A 25,725-nucleotide genomic window follows, 5' to 3' on the forward strand; every position below is an offset into this window, starting at 1 on the left:
TTTGACACAAAACATTCAGGGAAATTTGTCACTTGTGAAATTAAAGCAGTTTATAGTATCTTCGGGGCAGACATCCGGGCATTTTCACCGCCTGGCAACTATCGCGGTGAAAACAAAGGCCAAAAACTCTCAGAAAACCGTACTTTGGGATGGTTGTTGAGACTCCCCTGAACAGTGTAACAAGCCTCGCGTGTGTTACATATACCGTATTACCCCGGGCACGCGCCCCTCCCTGGGCAAGCGCCCACCCCCTGTTTTCACAAAAGTTACATGTTGGGGACATCCTCGGTTAAACACCCAGGGTGATTTTTAGCCAAGAACGGGGTCAACAATAAAGTTTTATTTGTCAAAAACGAACGCATTCGATTTATTTAAATAGTGTGTTTGTTACGGTAGTTCTCTTTTTGGAGTGTGTGGTGGCCCTGAAAAGGGCCGCTTTGTTTGTGTTTTTACGTAAAAACTCATTGGAACTTAACGACGTAAGATGAACCACGCAGCATGTGGCGCACACGTTCTGCTTTCTCTTCATTCACGATGAATCCAATATTGCAATATTGCAACGATCCATACCTTGGTGAGTGGTTTGAAGCACTTAGCTTTGGTTTCAAAACGTAGCATTTCGATGACTGTGAATCCATAACAGGAGCTAGCACTTTCGAGACATCACGTCGTAAACTTGCTACTTTCTTTCCATCCTACATCACAGCATGTAGATTATTTTTCTGTCGTTGAAGAAAAAACATTTTGCCGACCTCAAGTCTATTACGATAACCATGATGAGACATGCCGACGATGGGAACTTGTTGCATCATTGTTATTTTTGTAATTTTGTCACGTGTGTGGGTGCGTGAATAAATCATATTAATGAGGTCGACCAGAGTTTATTTTCAGTCTGTTTTTTATGTATCGCCATTTGGATATGTTTATGTATTCACAATAGTTTGTAAACATTTCACATCAGTAATAAAAGGTTTATTTGTTTCATAACCCTGTCTGCTATTCTTCAGTAATTACGATGCGATGTATCAATACGTGCGTGCGTGAACAAAATTATGCTAATGAGGTCATCGCCATCTTGGATTACAAGCGGTAGTTTTTCCCGGCAGTTTCGATGGTTACCGGTACGAAAAAAGTAACCGTGCATTGATTACAATACTTACAATACTTTGTAGCCAATTTCAGTGAGTAATACAATTTCATTCACTGACATAAAACAAGTTTTATTCTTGAAATTCGACCCTGTGTCTTAGTGTTCCCACAGTTCTTGACTGCGTGCTCACGTTTATTGAAACCTCGCATAAATCAAGATATAAGTTCGTGTACAAAGTGTACGAAAGCATTCCTTTATTTGACCTTATCATACGATCACAAAAACAATTTTTTAAAATCTTTTTTGGGGTGGTCCTCGGGTAAGCGCCACCCCCAATTTTTCCCGATTTTGTATGTTCAGGCCCCTGGGCGCGTGCTCGGGGTAATACGGTATAAATTTGGTTGTTCAGGATTACTTCAAAGTTGAGTTTGTGTTGTTTTCTAGAATTTTCACCGACTCGACCGGCGTTCCACAGCAGCGCGCACAGAGCCCATAGAAATGCATGGTACAGTGGTGCGCGTCTAAGCAACGTCGAACGTCTTGTGATGTAACTCCGCCCCAAGGATACTATCACTATGGGTTACTTAGCCAAAAAATCCATCCATTAACTTTTAATTAAATGTTGATCCTGAGTAACTTAAACAGGACAGGAAAAAGTTTGATGTACTCATGGCAGGAAATACTTATATCCAGTATTACCAGATATAAAGTGAAGCATAAGGATACTGTAAAATACTTTATTTTTGATAGGAATTTATTTTTGCTATTTTTGCTGAAGGATAGATTCAGTGAAAATAAAATCCAGCAAGTATGACTTTTTTCCTATATTTTACATTTAACCCATCAAAAATCTGTGAAAATATACTCCATATAAAACACCCCAAAAATGTTTTCAGTGAAAATTAATTGCAGCTAAAATATTTTACAGTATATGAATGTGTGTACTGTCTCACCTCAGAGGCTTGTTTTACCATCGCCATCTGACCAGTATGTACTTGTATACCAGATATGAAATTACACAGTACTCTAAGTAGAAACCATCCAGTGAAACTAGAGACAAATTAATATTAGTCACAATCAGGAGATATATATTTGTTATTCAAGATGGTAAACCTCACTCACTCATCGGAGTACTTACGCTATGAGTTTATTTGATATTGATGCCACCATAGTTGATAACAAGTAATAAGCTCTTGATGCGTGCTTCTGTAATGCCATAGGATATTTCTCAGGTTGACTTTCAACATCTATAACACACAACACAGTTTTGTTACGCACATTGACTTGATTTTACTGTTTTGATGACAGTAACACTGTTTATTTTCAAATGTAATATACGAACAAATACATTTATCAAGGCATGATGACATGACAATGTTCCAGTATAATTTCTGAGCTCACAGTTGATCATTTAAAACATTAATGTTGTATTTGAATGCAATGTGTGTATTAAAACACATTTTTATTTTACACCAAAATTTGAATAGGACCACATGACACATGTTTTAAGTATTAAATTTGTAGTTTTATTAGTGATTACAATTCATTTGTTATTTATGTATATTGTAATTCTTATATTTATATTTCTACATGCAGACCCACAATTGAATGTAATTTCTTAAATAACAAATAGATAAATTAAAATTTGTTGATATAATATGTATCATTTTCTGAAATGAATCACCAGTGGTTGTAATGATAGTAAACTAGCTGTTGAATGACAAAGGACTCATAATACTCACCATCAACTTCTGACATTGCACTTTTTTGTATTGCAGCCTGTACTCTGTGTCAATAGAAAAAAAAAATTGTTCAATATTGTCTTCTATTATCCATATAAATCCATGGATATCTAAAAACTACCTATTTGAGGTAGCAATTTCTGATGCTATCATGTAATTTCCATGTGAATGAGTTTAATATCATACAAATATCTGCAAATTGTGTGGTCTAACCATCTCCAAATACACTTCACAGCCCGTTTTATACTCGATAATTAGGGCATTTCACAGCACATACAAGTTGTTTTTATCGCCAGAATTCATTTATAGATCTCACATTTCATGTACAGAGTGATAAAAGCCAGACCTCTGCTACCCTTAACCTGAATATTTCAACTATATAGCAGGAGTTCCAGAATTTACATTTTCACTTTGAATTTGTACATGCAGTTTCTAATCTCTCAAACTTGTCTTTGAAACACACACTCACCAAATGTTCATGAGATGTGAAAACAAATGATAATGATACCAATGCGTCTTTGTAACTGAGTGGCTTACATATTACATTCAAACAGTGAATGTTAATCATTTTGCAGTGAATTACAATGCCTTAGCACTGAAACGAAACTTGACATTTTGGCTTACCTATCTGAGTTGAGTACCGATGTAATAACTTTCTCAGATGGAGGATAATTAAACGAATGTTTGCGTCCATATTCATACGCAACAACAGGAAATCTTCTGCTGATGAATCCACTGTTGAAGAATTAATAGAAAATGAAATCTTTCAGTAAAAATATAAATCAATTGGTAATAGTACAAAATAAGTCATCAAAAGTAAGTTAGCAAAATATATACCATGTTTACTTTTAAAAGCACATTGCTTAAAGAAGAACACATAAACCAAAATTTATTGCATGCTGAATTTAAAAATGAATAATTTTTTTATGATGCTAGGTAAATTCAAGTTTACACAATGTTATGATTGTTTTAATTTCATAGCGTACATATAGATTATTCAACTTAACATTCTATTAATTTCAATGGCTGCTTTGTAAATTTATACTGGTTGTGCATTTATTAGAAAATCTTCTAATTCAAGTTCAACAATACAATCAGCCTAAATCCATTTTAAAAACAAGATCTGCACAATAGCTCACCATTTGCAAACAAAATAACAATATTGATTGTTTGAATGTAACTATTTGAAATTGTAAGTTGAATTTAATATTACTACTTGGATATCAACATTGCTGGTTAGGTTGCTTTTTTTCATTCACTATAAAATTTGCTGGGCATTACCACACACTGTTTCTGTGTATGGATTGAACTGCGATACATACATCATGACAGAAACACACTCTCTCGGTAAATTTCCAATAATTAGTAGTTATTGATATGACTGACTCCACACAAAAAATAGCTTGACATGCTAATCACATCCTGTTTACAAGATGGCTGTCACATGATAGACATGTGACCCTAATCGCATCCTGTTTACAAGATGGCTGTCACATGATAGACATGTGACCCTAATCGCATCCTGTTTACAAGATGGCTGTCACATGGTAGACATGTGACCCTAATCGCATCCTGTTTACAAGATGGCTGTCACATGATAGACATGTGACCCTAATCACATGCTGTTTACAAGATGGCTGTCACATGGTAGACACGTGACCCTAATCGCATACTGTTTACAAGATGGCTGTCACATGGTAGACATGTGACCCTAATCGCATCCTGTTTACAAGATGGCTGTCACATGATAGACATGTGACCCTAATCACATCCTGTTTACAAGATGGCTGTCACATGGTAGACATGTGACCCTAATTGCATACTGTTTACAAGATGGCTGTCACATGGTAGACACGTGACCCTAATTGCATACTGTTTACAAGATGGCTGTCACATGGTAGACATGTGACCCTAATCGCATACTTTTTACGAATCCCCTCTTCCCAAGATTTCTGGTAACATTAAATTCCGGTGTTTATATAAACAAGTTGACTGTAGGATATCTTACAAATACTACCATATTATCAGTTTCATAATTTTTTTCAAGAACACACAGGCAAGGGAACAGGGGCGCAGCGCCCTCGAGCGATGGCGATGCGCCCCTTTACCCTAGGGAGCAGAGATCCTCTGGCAACCATAAAATTCTGATTGACCAGTGATCACATGCGGCCAGTCTTCAACTGTGAACTGTCTGATAGTAATTTTGGTCCTTAGGAAGCAATAGAATGCTCCATTTTAACATAGAATTGCCAAAAAATTCCACACCCTGGTAGGGAGAACCCTACTCCCCTCTTAGTGACGCCGCTGAATTGCAGTGCTCCCTCTTGCAGTTCTTTTCTAGAAAAAACCCTGACACACATGTTTCAGGCATTGCAGGGTGAGAGCTATGACTTGTATAACTCATTGATATAGAGGAAATATGCAAAGGTCAAATAATTAAAATCACTGAATATCAACAGGTCACATCTGTTTATTTAATTTGATTTTCATAGCAAATATCTCTTGAGATAAATTATTTACTAATTGTGAATGATGAATGTTTATGTTTAAGTTGATCACCTTTGCTGCTGATGACAACATGGTGACCATGGTGACAACATCTGTGACATATGTTATCATGTGATTCTGAACATGTGATGGTATGTTTATAAACAATGTAACACATGCTATTACGCATCACAACAGTCAATCATAGAATTATGATTAATTTCCAAAAACCCGTTATGTTTGGTAAAACAGTTACGGGTCGATAATTTAATTCTCATTCAGACATAGAAATATATTCAAGCTTATTGTTGAGAAAAATATTTGGCTGAATTTTGGGGCAAAAATATGTTATAATGAGCACCAAAATAAACCGATCAGGAAATTTGCTATCTCCCTATCAAACTTTCTTGCAGCATTGCAATATTCCTAGGAATATTGCCAGCAGTGTTTGTTATGATTTCAGTATTTTCAATCTCAATAAGGTCCAGGACACAAACATTTGATATTCAAATAAATGTTCATAATTTTCCAATGGTTGAAGACTGGCAGTGCTCCAAGGAATATTGCATTGTGGCAAGGACGACTGATTGTTTATTTCAGTGCTCACAGAGTTCACAGAGATGAACTCAATGATAACAGTATAAGTTCATACTACAAATCAGGTCATATTTAATTGTCATTGAGTATTTACCAGGTGGGGATAAACAACTCTAGCTCAGTAGTGTTGACCAGCCTGGAGGATTATTTTTCAAAATTTGAATTATTAAGTAACTATCGATTTTTTAATACAATTTTCTTGTGTCATTTGTATCGATTTGTAAGCGCTATTGCCAAAATGTGGACACTGAAATTTTGAACATTAAGATGGTTGTGAAAAAAGATGGTTGTGGAGTTGCATCCAGGTCTCCAGAGGGCACCATCTTGTTGAAATCCAGTTTTGTCAAGCAAACCTTAAGAAATGTTGGTACAAAATAACAACTTAACAGGGATCTGGGTGAAATCATGTCAAATACAATGCCATTTTGAGAGGCTACTGCCAGTCTTACACTGATAATTTTATGTGTCACTACCCATAAAAGTGTTTGTCTTGCTACATAATTATCTATGGTCCCCATCACATGGCAACTACTGGACCATTTTCACATGCTATGTGATATCCTTGTGTAGGTTCATTTTAGTCAATGCATTTGTATCGAAAACAATATTTTGGTGCAATCTTGACATATCTATACGGTTACATTTAAACAATATAAAAATCTTCACAGCTTTCAACCAACTAGATAACAAATTAAGAAAGATCAGAGATAGCAGATCCCCTGACATTGTTTCATAAGGAATAGATAGAGGTCACTGTTTTGATTAGAGGACTGTGGTACCAGCTACAGTAATTAGATATACATGTAGATAAGAGTAATAGGCATATCAATTTGGGAGTAGGTGTAGGTAAAAATACAATGTTGGTTTATTGTATCTACCGTGAATAGGGATTAAATGAATGGAGCTATATTTTGATACTGAGCTGTTACAACAATGAAAGATGTTACCGGTATGTCAAAGGTCAAAGACAAAGAAAATCATTCCACATTGGGAATATGCATAAGATCTTAGAAAGAACTCCTGTGTGCTGAGAGAGTATTGGAGACACATTATACAACAAGTCATTGATCAAAGAAAGCTTAGAAAGAACTCCCATGTGCTGAGAGTATTGGAGACACATTAAATATAATTCGAAATTACTTAGCTGAAAACTAATTATGCAAATCAGAAAATTAATATGACCAGATTTGAGTGTAAAACTAATGAGGTCTGCGCAATGTAACAGAAAATCTATGTCTCCAAGTTTAATTGAAATGTGATTAGAACCAAAAAATTATGAATTATTATGCTTATTAGGGAATTAATATGAACAGATTTTTACCCCAAACTAATTAGGTTTGTACATTGTCCTAGAGCATTTTTGTACTAAGTTTCATTGAAATGGAATAATTAGTACCGTGAAAACTCCAAAATTTCGACCCCTCTAAAAATTCGATCGCCTATTTATTTGCCGGGTTTCGGTGTTTTATTTACCTCCAAATTTTCGACTCCACTAAAAATTTGGCTTGGATTTTGATGCGAAAACGGCATGATTTTTTTTAAGTAAAAAAATTAGTTGTTTTTAAAAAATAAACTGGTCATCTGAAGAATAATTTAACATTGTTCACAGTGATAACAGCTCATTCTCAAAAGGAAGCTTACCCGCTCACGCTAGTCACGATAAAAATCATACACGTGTACTCTTGAATAGACAGACGTCAATGACTACGGTAAAACTTACTCTATTTTAGCCGGCAGGATTGATTGAAATGTTCGAAAAATGACGCCAAAATACACCTTAAAAGTCCCATTTTATTTTCTTAAATCCCATTTTATTTTTTAATCCAAGGGCGAATTTACGGCAGAATTTGGTCCCTCAAATAAGGGACACGCGAGCTTTGATTCTAACCGGATACATTGCACTGGGTCGGGGAGATAGTTTGCTAAACTTCCATGTATCTTTTGTCCAATGGGTACCTGTACTTCGAACATTCGCAAGTTTTCCTAGGTAGTGTGAGACAGCTTTGTCTTTTGACCTATTAGTTTTGTGCTGACCTCTTCTCCGCGTCTTGATGTTTTGTTTTGCTTGTCATAATACTCACTGATTGATGACTTTGTTTAGATTTTGAGTTACAACTCGGCCACGACCTTTGCTTTTACCGTGAAACATGAGGAAGTTTACGTCAATTGACGGACATTGCATTTTTTAAAAACTAATGAAGCACACTGTCTATCATCCCCATTTTTTCATTTGCTGATTTCTATTATGAAAAATTCGACCGTCCGAAAATGCACCTTAATTTTGACTCTAAAAACACGTCACATTTCTAAAACCAATTATTTAAAACCGGTCGAAATTTTGGAGTTTTTGCGGTACTTTAGATATCAGTGTGAAAGCTTAAAATTGGTTAATTATGCAAATTAGGTAATTAATATGTACAGATTTTAACCCACAATTATTCAGGTCTGTCTATTGTCCTACAGCATCCATGTACATTCATTGATATGTGATGTATAGTACCTGAGATATCAGTGTGAAAGTTGGTTAATTATGCAAATTAGGTGATTAATATGCACAAATATTTACCGGAAACTAATTGGGTCTGCATAATTCTAGATTCATTGAAATGTGATGATTAGTACTTTAGATATCAGTAGAAAAGCTGAAAATTAATTATGCAAATTAGGTAATTAATATGCACAATTATTTACCCTAAAACTAATCAGGTCTCTGCATAGTCCTAAAGGATCTATGTACCAAGTTTCATTGAAATGCGATGATTAGTACTTGAGATACCCGTGGAAAAGCTGAAAATTAACTAATTATGCAAATTAGGTGATTAATATGCACAAATATTTATCGAAAACAATCAATCTCTGCATAGTCCTTGAGTATGTAAGTACCAAGTTTCATTGAAATGTAATGCTAACTACTTATATCAAATGCTGAAAATTAATTAATTATGCAAATTAGGTAATTAATATGTACTGATATTACCATAAAAACTATCAGGTCTGTGCAGTGTCGTATGACATCTATGTACCAAGTTTCATTGAAATGTGATGATTAGTACTTGAGATATCAGTGGAAAAACCGAAAATTGACTAATCATTATGCAAATTAGGTAATTAGTATCCACGGATTATTACCAAAAACTAATCAAAACCTAGCATTAGTTCAGAGCATCTATGTACCAAGTTTCATCAAAATCCAATGAGTGGTTGTTTAAATATCAGTGGAACAGTCATGGAACCACTAAAAAATAGCTAATTATCATGCAAATTAGGTAATTAATATGCACGGATTTTTACCAAAAATTAATCAAATCTGCGCATTGGCCCAGAGCATCTATGCACCAAGTTTCATCAAAAACCGATGTATGGTTCTTGAGATAGCAGTGGAACAGTCGGACACACATACACACATACACACACACATACACACATACAGACACACTAACTGCAAAGACTCCCATTTTGTGCTTCGCACATGGGAGTCAAAAATGACACAGTCCCCGTTAAATTTTTTAAAGTTCGCTTTGTGCTCGTCATATTAAAGTGGAGGGGTCGTCGTGAGTGTCCTTGAAACTTGAGTTCTAAGTGGTATATACAACAGATTGTTTATTTACATCCAAACACATGTTCTGTGTAGTAGTAATATGGCCAAAAATAAAAACAGCCGTTATTCGGCCATCTTTGATCTGATTATGAAACACACTGATATGTATGATGTATGTGCCAAATACAAATGAAAATGGTACATAAATTGTGGAAATATAGTAGTAAAGCCAAAAAGTCAGATGCCTGTCAATCGGCCATCCTTGACCAGATTTTGAAACAAATTGTCATGGACATGCATCCTAACATGTATAAAGTACATGTATGTGCCAAATTTGAATGAAAACTGACAGAGCACATCCAAGATACCGCATATAAAAAAAACAAGATGCCTGCCAGTTGACCATCTTTGATATAATTGCGAAATAAATCGTCATGGACATGTATCCTAATATAATCTATGTACCAAGTTTGAATGACAAAGCATGTTCAAAGTACAACATTTTCAAAAAACAAGATGGCTGCCAGTCGGCTATTTTGAATCGAATCGCCAAACCACTGCATGTGCATATGTCCCACATAAGGTACTAGGCACATGCAAAGAATCAACGGAATCGGCCACAGGATTCTGAAATATGACTCTGGACAGACTGACACACGGACGGATGGACAGGCTCAGGAACTCACGGATGGTTGGGGACATGTAACGTCACATGTATGATCTATGTACTAAATTTGAATGAAAACTGACAAAGCATGTCCAAAATACGCCATTTTCAAAAAACAAGATGACTGCCAGTCGGCCATCTTTGATCCAATTGTGAAATAAATCGTCATGGACATGTATCCTAACATGTATACTCTATGTACCAAGTTTGAATGAAAACTGACAAAGCATGTCCAAAATACAACATTTTCAAAAAACAAGATGGCTGCCAGTCGGCCATTTTGAATCGAATCGCTAAACTACTGCATGTGCATATGTCCCACATAAGGTACTAGGCACATGCAAAGAATGAACGGAATAGGTCCACAGGATTCTGTAATATGACTCTGGACAGACTGACGCACAGACGGATGGACACACGGACGGATGGACAGACTCAGGAACTCACGGACGGTCGGGGACATGTATCCTAACATGTATGATCTATGTACTAAATTTGAATGAAAACTGACAAAGCATGTCCAAAATACGCCATTTTCAAAAAACAAGAACAAGGCTGCCAGTCAGCCATCTTTGATCGAATTGTGAAATAAATCGCCATGGACATGTATCCTAACATGTATAATCTATGTACTAAATTTGAATGAAAACTGACAAAGCATGTCCAAAATACAACATTTTCAAAAAACAAGATGGCTGCCAGTCGGCCATTTTGTATCGAATCGCTAAACCACTACATGTGCATATGTCCCACATAAAGTACTTCGCACATGCAAAGAATGAACGGAATCGGTCCAAGGGATTCTGAGATATGACTCCAGATGGACGCACGGACGCACAGACGGACGGACGGAGACCGAATTATAAGTCCCCGTTTTCGGACTTTGTCCGAACGGGGACTAAAAATTACTAGTCATAACAGATCTAACTAATTCAGACCCACATCAGAATAATTGTTATGATATTTTTAAAGAGAAGCACAAATGTTTGTATCGTATGAAGTGAAAAAACAATTTATTGAACAATTGTAAGCTTGACTATTACAGGTGTGCTAAAGAAAATTTTTAATTAGAACGTTATTTAGAAAAAAAAATTAAAAATAGAAATCATAGAATAGCTTATACTAAATTTAGAACTTCTGCACATTTTCTTCCCATTGAATCCAGTAGACATAAAGGCATTTTGAAGGAAAACAGGCTATGTAATCTCCATGAATGCAATGAAGTAGGGGATGAGAAACATTACATTTTATATTGTAATAATTGTCAAATCAAAGAACAAAGATCTAGATTCCTTGCAGCTTTATACATCTATGCCCCAAAGCTGGAAGATTTTAGCATGGATGAATTATTTCCTATTATTGTTTCAAGTAATGATTTTTTCATTCTTAGCATTTTTGCAAAATTTATTTTCTATATTCTTGATATGCTTTAGTACTGTATGTTTTTGTTGTTCTGAATGTTTTGTTTTGTTATTGTTATTTTTGGACTTTACTCAAGATTTCATTGGTACGTTTCAAATAAAAAATTCTATCTATCTATCTATCATTAAAATCAATTAAAAATTTAAAGATTTGCTTTTCAAATGAGAAGCTTGGCAACTAATATTTGTCTGCTATTTGGTAAAAATAAAATTTAAAGGTATGTAAACAACATTGTAATAAAATGTCCATATCTTTTGTGAACATTCGTATTTTCTTGTTAATTGTAAAAGTTGTAGATATTAATGACAACACAACTTGTTTCGTAAAACAATGTATAATTTTCCTCTAATATTATGCCCCAAACCCGTCATTTTGAAAAATATATTTTGAGTGAGTGATTGACAAAGCACTCATCCCGTAAAAATCATGATTGTCTGAGATGAGGTCACTGGGCGCAGATGATGTCTGAGATAAGGTCACATATAGTTTACATTAGAACTGTGTGACATCACACTCACCCAGTTTCAAAATCATGAGTGCTGAATTTTTTTAGTTATGACTCTATATAGATAGGCAAATGCTAGTAACCACTATATCCCCTGCAATAGATGGGGGGGGTGTATGATAAAGTATTAGACAAACTGGGCATATGGTACAGACAGTACATGGTCGCATCTCCAAATAGTAATAAATTCATAATTTTCATAATTAACACATAATATTCTTGTACATTTTAATATTTATGAATACCTCATGGTATTTTTGTGATAACTGGTTCAGGATTACCCACAATGCACTTTGGAAGACACTGACTAAAACATAGCAGTTTTTTAAATGGTATGAAGAACTGAGATAACAATGTACATACCTGCTGGGTGGAACTTTAAGCAAGTCTCTAAGCCGCATAGATGGGGCATCATTGTCATAAAACATTCCCTGCAAGCAAGACAAATCAATGTCATTCAAGTTACATCATATTATTATACATCCTGTCGCCATATTAAATGCCATAAGTTACAACGTGCCGTAATTTTGCGGTATTTTATGGGGTATTACCATCCAACCATATTAAAAACTGTGAATTCCAAATATGGAATACTATGTGAAAACAAACTATGCACCTAAAGCGTCTTCTAATAATAAAAACAAACATGGCTGCCACCAGAGTTTGACCGGACTCCACACAAAGAAGTTCGCCGATTCTGTTCTAAACTTTTTGGATTTCGGCATTCCCGTGATGTATCGTTAGATATTATGTATATATTATGTATAATAATAAGGTTATGCCTCAAAGTATGCACTCAGACAGTACCAGTACGCCAAGCATCGACCTCTGCTGTACATCAGTTGATACTCCAGCTTTACTGTCTTTATACATCCTTTGACGTATTCTCGAAATACACAATGCATACACAATGCCTTCTTCGTACGTCATATGAACATTTTTAATTAAACTAATTTTTATTACCACACCAAGAACAACATGTTAACTTTACATATTGTTTCCTTGCATGTTTTGAGGACAATAAATACTGCTGGTTATTATTTATGCCTTGGTAGATTCAATGACATATTACATGCTTTGTTACACTCTCAGTATACCATAAACATCCCCTGCTGACGTCGTTTTTGTCCAATCATTTCGAATATCCATTGAGGCTTTCAGCTTTGGTACTGAATTCCTCCACCGTGTGTGTGTGGGTGTGTGTGTATATATACATGTTTATACTGTAATAATAACTTTATTGAAATCGTATTCACAATGAATCAATACCTCTGAATCAATACAATAAAGGTGATATATATATATAAAATAATGACAGAAAAAACAAATAAAATACATATATGACTTATTATTCTACACTCTAAAGTGTGCAAGCCATGACTTCACATATAATCAACCCATACATAATACAGAAAACAAGGAGATAAAACAAATGGTTAAAATACTATTTAAATAGTGATTCCTTACCCTGCTTATTGGAACACATTTAGTACAACATCTGCCCATAAACGGCCTTAGAACACGACTCTGATCAGCATACACTGGTGCAGTGGTCTTGAAAGAAACCAAATCAGGTATCAATTCCTATGAGGAAACACACAAAAATGTTACTAAATCACAATGAGGCAGTAAATACTTACGGCAGCTTTCGCACTTCATGTCTGTCCTCGGTACTTATCTAATCTTTTACATGTAAGTTCAGTTTAAGCCATTAAGCAATCGTTGCATTCAATAAATTATCTGTATTTGTAAGTTGTCCTTATGCATTTTATGCCTTCAAAATGTCAAAACTTAAATATTCTAAGATAAACAAAACACACATATCAAATACTACAAGCACTGCATGATAAGGGACTCTTTGACGCAAGTTGTCTGCCATAGAGATAACTTGTTATTATATTGGTATAATACTAGGATATTACATGTACATGTACCTTGCCACAATCCAGGCTGGACAAATCAGGCTTGTTCAAGATAAACATAATAACAATTGTAACAACACTTGTATTCTAAAAATACGCAGAATGGAATCCAACTCGACAGCAATAAAAATTGCAATTATCAATACCCCTGGTAATGCAGTAAAGTTAGGAAAAGTGAACTCAGACCCATTAAGAGGACCACCAAAAAAATAGAACATTCTGGAAGAGAATCATTCATTCAGATATGCAAATATTGGTCTAAAGGAATCAACAGGGATTTATTGCTCAAAATAGGTCTGAATTTATCGTCATGGTTTATTTTATCGAGATTTGTGGATATTTTTGTTGCTTCCATAAATAGAATGTTTCTGTGTTGGGCATAATAGACAGGGCAAAACATCACGAAATATTGTTCATCTTCTATTTTCTGGCAACTGAGTATAATAAAATGGAAATCAAACTTGGATTCCTATGTGAGAATAAATGTAGGAATAAATGTAGGAATATTACTACTGACTGTCTGTCTGTCTGTCTGTCTGTCTGTCTGTCTGTCTGTCTGTCTGTCTGTCTGTCTGATAGAAAATGATATTGTTCATGGTATCACTCAGTCAATATATAATTGACAATCCTGCATAACATACATACTACAAATTTTGCAAGTCAGTGACAAAATGTTTCTCTTATGACATGGATTGTCAGTGACTTCTATGAAATTTTGTCTTTACAAATGCCATAAAATTCTAAAATTGCAAACACTAGCATTGAAAAATAAACGGATACAGTATATTGTGAAACCATTTTATACTGAACTCTGACTGAGCAAGAACACGTTAGTTAGAAGTGTTAGAGTTTGGGCACAGTCCCTCTATGATAGAGGGACTGTGGTTTGGGTCTTCATAGTTTAGACAGATGTCCAAATTACATACAAGTTGGTATACAAAACTACAACATGTACTATGATGGAAGTATAACCCCACACTGTTAAACTACAACATGTACTATGATGGAAGCATAACCCCACACTGTTAAACTACTACATGTACTATGATGGAAGCATAACCCCACACTGTTAAACTACTACATGTACTATGATGGAAGTATAACCCCACACTGTTAAACTACAACATGTACTATGATGGAAGCATAACCCCACACTGTTAAACTACTACATGTACTATGATGGAAGCATAACCCCACACTGTTAAACTACTACATGTACTATGATGGAAGTATAACCCCACACTGTTAAACTACTACATGTACTATGATGGAAGTATAACCCCACACTGTTAAACTACTACATGTACTATGATGGAAGTATAACCCCACACTGTTAAACTACAACATGTACTATGATGGAAGTATAACCCCACACTGTTAAACTACTACATGTACTATGATGGAAGTATAACCCCACACTGTTAAACTACTACATGTACTATGATGGAAGTATAACCCCACACTGTTAAACTACTACATGTACTATGATGGAAGTATAACCCCACACTGTTAAACTACTACATGTACTATGATGGAAGTATAACCCCACACTGTTAAACTACTACATGTACTATGATGGAAGTATAACCCCACACTGTTAAACTACAACATGTACTATGATGGAAGCATAACCCCACACTGTTAAACTACTACATGTACTATGATGGAAGTATAACCCCACACTGTTAAACTACTACATGTACTATGATGGAAGTATAACCCCACACTGTTAAACTACTACATGTACTATGATGGAAGTATAACCCCACACTGTTAAACTACAACATGTACTATGATGGAAGCATAACCCCACACTGTTAAACTACTACATGTACTATGATGGAAGCATAACCCCACACTGTTAAACTACAACATGTACTATGATGGAAGTATAACCCCACACTGTTAAACTACTACATGTACTATGATGGAAGCATAACCCCACACTGTTAAACTACTACATGTACTATGATGGAAGTATAACCCCACACTGTTAAACTACTACATGTACTATGATGGAAGTATAACCCCACACTGTTAAACTACAACATGTACTATGATGGAAGTATAACCCCACACTGTTAAACTACTACATGTACTATGATGGAAGCATAACCCCACACTGTTAAACTACTACATGTACTATGATGGAAGCATAACCCCACACTGTTAAACTACTACATGTACTATGATGGAAGTATAACCCCACACTGTTAAACTACTACATGTACTATGATGGAAGTATAACCCCACACTGTTAAACTACAACATGTACTATGATGGAAGTATAACCCCACACTGTTAAACTACTACATGTACTATGATGGAAGCATAACCCCACACTGTTAAACTACAACATGTACTATGATGGAAGTATAACCCCACACTGTTAAACTACTACATGTACTATGATGGAAGCATAACCCCACACTGTTAAACTACTACATGTACTATGATGGAAGCATAACCCCACACTGTTAAACTACTACATGTACTATGATGGAAGCATAACCCCACACTGTTAAACTACTACATGTACTATGATGGAAGCATAACCCCACACTGTTAAACTACAACATGTACTATGATGGAAGCATAACCCCACACTGTTAAACTACAACATGTACTATGATGGAAGCATAACCCCACACTGTTAAACTACAACATGTACTATGATGGAAGCATAACCCCACACTGTTAAACTACAACATGTACTATGATGGAAGCATAACCCCACACTGTTAAACTACAACATGTACTATGATGGAAGCATAACCCCACACTGTTAAACTACAACATGTACTATGATGGAAGCATAACCCCACACTGTTAAACTACTACATGTACTATGATGGAAGCATAACCCCACACTGTTAAACTACTACATGTACTATGATGGAAGTATAACCCCACACTGTTAAACTACTCACAATATTTTGGTATCTATATTAGCGGATTGCTCACAATTTATGGCCTGCTATTTAATTCATTAAATGTATCTGGTAATGACAAAATAGAATTAAAGTGTGGTGATCATGACACAGCAATGTATTTTACACTTGTTGTACATGCTGCATTGGGAACATGACATTTACACTATTGTAAACCTGCATGTTTTCATTTTGGGTTAACTGGTGTTACGTTTATGCTATATTTAAACATTTCTCTAAAGATGTTTACATCGAACTCGACAAACATATAGCACATGGATATAAAACCACGTCATTGACCACAGACAATTCTCTCAGTAGCACAAATGACATGAAATGTTTTTGTTTTTTATACGTCCCTAAATCGTGACTACAATATGAATTACAATGTGAGGTCAAAGTGATTCTACACTGCCGAGTAGAATATAAAACTTTGTGATATTCTGATGGTAATCTCAAATGATATGCTCATCCATAATGATAGCAAGTTTTGAGAATCAACTTTATAATTAACTACATCAAACAGGCAATAATCAAATCATTAAAATAAATTTTAAAACGTATAAAAAAATTTACCTTTTTTTTAAAAAAGCTGTCACAGTACAGCGTAGGCATTGAGGAATACATGTTTGATACAAAGCAAATCATCAACATGTAATGGATCCAGAGTTGAATGAAGACACAAATTCCGTCACAGTAAAAAACATTTAGGTGGCCGTCAGTGAATCTGGAAGTCTCTGTAACACTTCAATTCAATGCTTAGATCACTTATACTCCATGTATCAAAACATAATTTTGTATGTGGTTAGAAATTGTAATAATGCGCTGCAACAGATGGGTGTCATGCAAAAGAATAAATTATGTTAATGAATGCATCAGCTGATGCTCACCTACTCCAGGGGAGAATGTATTAGTGGAAGGGATGCGTCACTCTCAGCTTAAATTATATGTACATCCTTCAATCTGATAAATAAGACACCCTCAGTCTGCCGACTACTGGGGCAGAACAAAAATCAGTACACTGTTGTACAGAGCATAATTAATTCAGTAGAAGTGTATTTGATATACAATTTCTGTAATAATTTACAATAATTACATTTTCCAAAATTATAAGAAGAAAACATGTAGGTCACAATATTCAACTCACTATAAATGGTGAACCAACCGATGGTAAAATGTCAATGTCGATGTTTTTTTGTGCTTTCAAATTATATACATTATACAAGCAGGTACTATGAAAATCGTTTTTAAACCTATTTGTCATGTACTGGTAATAGGTTAATGTTTTGAAACGTAAACAGGCTCATTTTTTGGTTTTCTCTCATAAGTACGTTAATGGAAGCTGGTCACCAAAATATAATAATGGCCTGAAGAATAAGGTTGTTTGGAGGAAGTACCTCAAAACAAGGACTAACCTGATGGAGTTATATCCCAAAACGGTTTAAATCTTGCTTTCGAAAACATACCTTATAAATTTCTGTTTCTGTTGTCATACCTTATAAATTTCTGTTATTATTTTTTGTTTATCAGTATCTTGCTTTTATTATTTGCTGTTTAATTTTTGTTTACGATGGTAGACCAGCTGACTAGTCTTGTGCTACCCCAGGATACAAATAACGCATATCAAGTACATCTTATTTGCTTTATAAACATTACTAGGTTAGTCTGGCTCACATGCAGCTACTATAAACCAAATGTTTGTGATTGGATTATTTTATGGTATTCACAAAGACAAAATTTTACAATGGTATGGTAGGGACCAAAGGGAAATTTTTGCTGCTACAAAATTACATGATTTTCATGGCTTCCCGAAACATTGTCTCTATAATTATAATAGAACTATGAAACAGAACTTCATGTACATGTGAAATAAAAGAGAACAGTTCATATACAAAAAATGTCCATGATAAATGAATGTGAGAAGAACTGGATATTTTTTCTAAATAGTTTGATCAAATTATTATTTTGTAGATATTCACCCTGCTTATCATTAGATCACTTATACAGACTTACATGTCATTATATAAATGCAATACAATATTAAAACAGTAATTATTAGAAGGAAATCCCTAAATAACATTTCATCTACAGAATATATAATGTAGATCCATTACATGATTATGATATCTCCTCAATATATGCAGAATATTAGTATCTCAGTTTTACAGGAAAAAAAGTGTATCTAAATTTATTAATTTTATAATACAAATATTATTAGACCACAGACTCATATAAAATCTATGAACAGACTTAACAAAAAAAATATGTGTATTTCCCGTAATGGGTTAAAACTAATTGTACAATTTTTATTTATTTTTATTCCCAACACACAGAATCTTGGATTTAATACAAATATTGAAATGTTTGTAATCATTTATTGTTTTTTTTTTGGTCATTAACATTAAAAATAACATTGACAGGGAACAATACTAATTTGCAAATTTTTTTTCAAAATTGCCAGAAACATAATTTTTTTCTACACTATATAAAAGATATAAATAGTCACATATCAAGAATTAAACACAAATGCAGTTAAAATGAAAGAGGTCAACAAACTTTAAATGATGTACAACATGTGACTCTACTGATATCACACCATCCATGGTCTAACATTGTAATTTGGTGACTGTTGTTAAACAAACAGCTTCCATTAGTGGTTTATCTAACATGATGAAATTCTGTAATCAACACAATGAATGATATACATGAAGACATGTAGTCAGACCTAGATAAATATACACCCCTTAATACAGTTATAATTAAGACACAGTGAATCAAAGCGTAAACACTACAAACCCAGGTTGTTGAATCTTTCCATGAATTAGGCTAGAAACACAAATCAGCTGATTCAGTAAAATCCAATCTGATAATAATCCAGACACAGTGAGTCAGAGCATAAACACTACAAACCCAGGTTGTTGAATCTTTCCATGAATTAGGCTAGAAACACAAATCAGCTGATTCAGTAAAATCCAATGTGATAATAATCCAGACACAGTGAGTCAGAGCATAAACACTACAAACCCAGGTTGTTGAATCTTTCCATGAATTAAGCTAGAAACACAAATCAGCTGATTCAGTTAAATCCAACGTGATACTACAGGTGAACTTAAGGACATGCTCGCATAATAAATACAAATTATGTTAATGACCAAGATGAAATAAAACATACTGGTTATTACATGACTAATAAAGGTTTTGTATGAAGTATGGTAATAATATGAATTTGTTTTTTTATAATACCAACACGGCTCACACAAATACACATTCAGCTATACCCTTTAATATGAAACTAGCAAGGCTTTAATATACCCCATAATTATATATGAATGACCTATCAACAGTTTGAAAAAAGTAACTTACAGTAATACAGTAATGAACAGCCAATACAATATATGACCCGAGATACATAAATATGCATCATAAAATGAAAGGTCACATCCTGAAAACCTAATTGACTGCATACAAAATACATACCTCAACCCGTTTAGGCTCTCCAGTTATACATTTCACATGCATTGTTGTATCCAAGTGAGGAGGAGCAGCTAATATATGCCTGCTATTTAAACACGGTGGCCACTGCGGCCGAGAACAATACATCCTATCAGAGATACGCGTGTGGTTCCAAAGGTAAACCAATCTTAATTTGGGGTGAACTTTGGTTTTACCAAACATTCTTCAGTTAATAATAGATACCAAATCATTTGATTAAAGTTACCCCCTCAATCGGGGTATGATCCAAGTGCAGCAAATGATTGTCTTCATCATGACCTCATTCCTATAAAACCATACCATGGTGGTGTCAATGAACTTTGACCTGGAATGCTTGGGGTAAATACAACAGTGCCCTCTAGTGGCAACAAACAGTATTGAAAATCAGCCCCTGTTTTTCTTGATGATACTGGCATTATACAATTCTATTGAATCAAGTCAACAAAATGATTAATTATAACAATCAGGCTCTGAACTGTATCTGTTGACATCACAGATGGTAGACTGACAGACATGAGTTGAATGACCATGAGGAAAATTATTCAAACATCCCAACATTGGCTATAGTGGTCATAATCTAATCAACAGTTACAACTATTTGTGAGGGGTTTCTTACAACACAATTTTTGTTAATTTGTTAAGTGAAGTTAGCTGAAGTTAAGTGTGAGGAAATTACGATAACAGCTGATCACAATAATACAGAACAATTTTGGCAATATCATCAAGTATTTAAGTAAATCTGCTAAACTCCATTTTATATACAATCTGTTAGCATATTTTTCACAATTATTTCATTATTAATCTCTATATAATTATGGAAAAAATTTTTGTTTTGCCAAAAATTAACTGTATCAGACCACTTTAAATAATTTCTGAGAGTTATGGGTCTGTAACTGTAATGAGGACAAGCATTAGAACAAATCAATTTTGCAAGGATGTTCAACCCAGGTGTACTACTTTATATTATCTGCGTAACAATCATGGCTTGGGCTCAAATCCACTCTGAATTTGTCTGAATATGTGTCGTTCTCAATTACTTTTGTTATCCAATCAATATGATAATTTATCATACATCTGTCACTGTAACGCCATAAGTTACAGCGTGCCAAAATTGTGCAGTATTTTATGGGGTATTTCCATCTTACCATATTAGGAAATGCAAATTCCAAATTTGAAATGATTATGTGCGTAAGTGTCCTCTAATAATAAAAACAAACATGGCTGCCACCAGAGTTTGACCGTACTCCACACAAAGAATTTTGCTGATTCTGTTCTAAACATTTTGGATTTTGGCATTCCCATGGTCTATCCTTGGAAGGAAAGATGTATAATAATAAGGTTATTACAAGAATACCTAAAGGTATGCACTCAGATATGCCGCGCATCGACCTCCACTGTGCGTCGGCCGATACTCCCACTGTACTGTCATCATGCAATTCGCTAAAATAGTATGTCACTTTTTCAACATGTTTTACAGTATCCCCACAATAACCTCATATTAGTGTGCAGCATTGAAATGCATTTTCACTATATAGAAACAATGTGTCCTTTCATCTCTGAATAGGCTTTAAATTATAGTATGCATTTCTAGTAACACTGCATTTGTTACAGATATAAAACTTGCAAATAAAATCCACTAACAATTTGTTAAATAACTTATCTATACAGCATGCCTCGCAGTTTGAACATTTATTCCTAGTTTATATATAGTACCGTTAAAGTCCTATTATAAACCGCGGTTTATATTACAATGTATCAATTTAAAAATTGGGATCAAAAGCTCAAGTTCGGGGTGCGGTTTCTATTACGTACATATTGCAATCACTAAATGGGCGTGGTCATTTTTAGTCCACAACACATGCACAAAACAAACAATACACCGTACAATCTCTTGAATAGGCGTCGGGGAAGAGTGAAAGGCCTTATTTTGGTTCTAAAATAGGCGTTACGAAATGTTGAAAAATTACAGTCAATCAAAAAAAATTCTACATGATACAAAAAATACTCAGTATTTTTAATGTAATATGCATTTATTTTTTTTTTAATTTTCTTGGTAACGAAAAGTATATTCTAACAGAAGTTTCAAATAAAAACACGAATGCACTGCTTAGTAGCAAATGATCACATAACGGTAGCTCGATCCGGCCATGCTGCTGGTCACAAGTGAATAACTTACTTGTTTTCTAAGTGTTGATATTGGTGATTATTATTTAGTAGTGATTACAATAACGCACGAAAAATAAATTTGTTGAATTGTTATAAAATGCAAGTAAAATTCAACTTAGTTTCCCCGTAAGCGAATGATTTCAGTCACATGTAAACAGCCGATATGATATCCGCCATGCTTTTGAATGCTCACGTGACGTATTATTGACCGGATAGGTCAAGTCGCTAATTAACCAATCAAAATGCTGGATGGTGCCCACGTGTCTAAATTACATAGCTCATTTAAATATGTTAATGACAGTTCAGCGACCTCATGGTGAACGCAACACGGAAGAGATTTACCGATAATGTAGTGCGATCTTTTGCCTTTGATTTCCATGGGAAATTATTTGTTTTCGAAAGACAAATTATTCTTCAATGCTCAGTTTAATACTTTTACGGTGATAAAAGCTCATTGTCTAAAACTTACGAAACACAGACGTATTCAGAAAGAGTATTGACAGAGGTCGCCGCCAGAACAAAAGCAGTTTCATTGCCTGTCTGACATCTTATCACCGCTGAACAATAAATAGGTGTGAATATTGTTAGGCATGTTGTCGAAACAAAGAATAGGATTAGGAACAATGCCATTTTGGAACAGCTGGTTGAAACAATGAAGTCAGTCATGGTCTTGTTGAATTGGGGGTGCGATTAGTAATAGGTACTTTTCAAGTTTTCAATTTTTGTTAAGAACTCTTTAACCCCGAAGCCGGAATCGGGGGTGCGGTTACTATTACGTATGCGGTTTATATTAGGACTTTAACGGTATGGTTTGATCTATTGTTTGGCTTTTTGAGTGTAATTTTGCTTTTTTTTTATTTACTCCACTTTCACATGCTGTTTTGTCATTTTATTTTATTGTGAAACTCCAATCGAGTGTTTTGTTAAAATCTCACAATTTCAAATGTCCACTCAAATGCAATATTGGTGGTACATTCTTGAAGTGAAATGTTCTTTGACTGGTCGAGAGATTTACTCGTGCAAACGAGATCTTGTATTGGAGTTAATCAGATACATGTGAGCGGGTAACCAGTGACATTTAAAAAAGCTTATGCAATGCAATGAAATGCTGGAAAATGTTTACTAGGCTAGAACTTATTAAATAATGATATTTGCTTCAACAATGCTAGTAATATTTAAACAAATAGCAGCACTGTTGCCTGTGGGAAATTATTATACATCTAACAATGTGGTGCACTGACCATTCTGTAAAATACTGCATTTGTTCCAAAATGTTATTGTAGCAACACACAATTGTCCCTTATATGGGGTAAACTACATCACAAACCTTGAACTATTACAGACTATTGATGTCAAATTCAAATACTTTCTTTTGTTTACCCTGGATGCAAAAGTGATATAGCTTGTGGTGGAAATAAAACATGTCACTCAACAAAAATGTTCAAATGGTGCAATACATTTTTCAATGGCAAAGAAATATACGATAATCCAATTTCCACAACACTGATAATAATATGAGGTTACCACAAGAATAAAAAGTTGGCGACCGGCACTATTCTATTTGTTTATGATACACACAGGATGTCGGCCACTGGACCATCATTCTATTGTCCTTGTGGGTTTTGACACACAATAACACAATGCAAAAAATTAACACACAACTGAACTTGAAAGAAGACTGTTCAAAATCAACGTACACGTGTGACATCGGATGTGTTTTAACCTCCGATTAACATTCTGTTTTTCTACCTCCATGGTTTTAACAAACGAACCAGATCGAAATAAGTCGTACATCAATATAATGGAAGGGAAGACAAAGATAAATAAACAGAAGGAAGGATTACCATTGCATGTTTAGTTGTGTGTAGGATTTGTCAAGTTTAACATTAACTTGCTCACTTCACCGGCAGCAATGTGTGAAGCTGTCGTTCGTTTAATCTGCACTTGCACTCGAGTGTAGTAACCTTCATTGATATGTTTTTGGTTTCATGATTCGTTCGTAAAATTAAATTCATAAGCTATATTCAATCAGCGATACAAGGAATACTTATTTTTCACTATTATTGTGATTTACCAGCATTCCATTGGAAAAGAAAACAATTAAATTCTTGTTTCCACTTTGGCTGTAACAAACGGACGACAAGCTTTGAAAAAAAAAGTGGCTGCCAGGTCAGAGGTTAATGTCTTAAAATACGCATTTTAGACGTCATTGCGAAAATAAAGTGCACATATTTTTTCACTTTTATCAAATCAGATTAATTTTACATTGAAATATTTAAAACAAGCAGCCTATCGGCTGAGATAGCTCCGCTGTTAGCAATGCACATTTCAATTAAAGAACTGAAGACATCATTAGAAAATAAACAATATGAATAGTATCAAAGCAATCGGACTTACAGTTTTTAACAAGAAGTCGAAAATATCACTTTTTACCAAAAATTATAAAAATATTCACCAAAATAAATTAATTAGAGAATTGAAGATATCATCACAAAATGAACAAATCTGAGAGAGGTCCACATGTAGTACCTATATATGTAATATCAAAGCAATCGGACTTACAGTTTTCAACAATAAGTCGAAAATATCACTTTTTACCAAAAATGACATAAATATTCACCAAAATTAGAGAACTGAAGATATCATCACAAAATGAACAAATCTGAGAAAGGTCCACATGTAGTACCTATATATGTAATATCAAAGCAATTGAACTATTGATTTTTAACAAGAAGTCGAAAATATCACTTTTTACCAAAAATTACAAAAATATTCACCAAAATTAGAGAATTGAAGATATCATCACAAAATGAACAAATCTGAGAAAGGTCCACGTGTAGTACCTATATATGTAATACCAAAACAATCGGACTTGCGGTTTTTAACAAGAAGTCGAAAATATCACTTTTTACCAAAAATGACAAAGATATTCACCAAAATTAGAGAATTGAAGATATCATTACAAAATGAACAAATCTGAGAGAGGTCCACATGTAGTACCTATATATGTAATATCAAAGTAATTGCACTTACAGTTTTCAACAATAAGTCGAAAATATCACTTTTTACCAAAAATGACATAAATATTCACCAAAATTAGAGAACTGAAGATATCATCACAAAATGAACAAATCTGAGAAAGGTCTACATGTAGTATCTATATATGT

The 25,725-nt window shown here is 34.4% G+C and overlaps 1 protein-coding gene across 3 annotated transcripts in view; it reads right to left on the minus strand.

Annotated features, from left to right (window-relative positions):
- LOC100373399 (glycerol-3-phosphate acyltransferase 1, mitochondrial-like) overlaps positions 1-25,725 on the minus strand; it is a 49,598-nt gene that overhangs the window by 18,175 nt on the left and 5,698 nt on the right. Inside the window, exons 1-7 of one of the 3 annotated variants that reach the window (XM_085504175.1) lie at positions 17,477-17,651; positions 13,516-13,632; positions 12,412-12,479; positions 3,457-3,567; positions 2,833-2,876; positions 2,229-2,337; positions 2,044-2,140 (exon numbers count right to left, since the gene is read on the minus strand). In XM_085504175.1, coding sequence (XP_085360301.1) covers positions 2,044-2,140; positions 2,229-2,337; positions 2,833-2,876; positions 3,457-3,567; positions 12,412-12,479; positions 13,516-13,632; positions 17,477-17,554 — 624 coding nt within the window. In that variant the 5' untranslated portion in view covers positions 17,555-17,651. Of the gene's footprint in view, positions 1-2,043; positions 2,141-2,228; positions 2,338-2,832; positions 2,877-3,456; positions 3,568-12,411; positions 12,480-13,515; positions 13,633-13,982; positions 14,085-17,476; positions 17,652-25,725 lie in introns of those variants that run through there. The other 2 variants (XM_085504176.1, XM_002731357.4) reach the window with 2 other exon arrangements.

This window comes from Saccoglossus kowalevskii, chromosome 10, assembly GCF_978046115.1.
Source record: "Saccoglossus kowalevskii chromosome 10, keSacKowa6.1, whole genome shotgun sequence".
NCBI lineage: Eukaryota > Metazoa > Hemichordata > Enteropneusta > Harrimaniidae > Saccoglossus > Saccoglossus kowalevskii.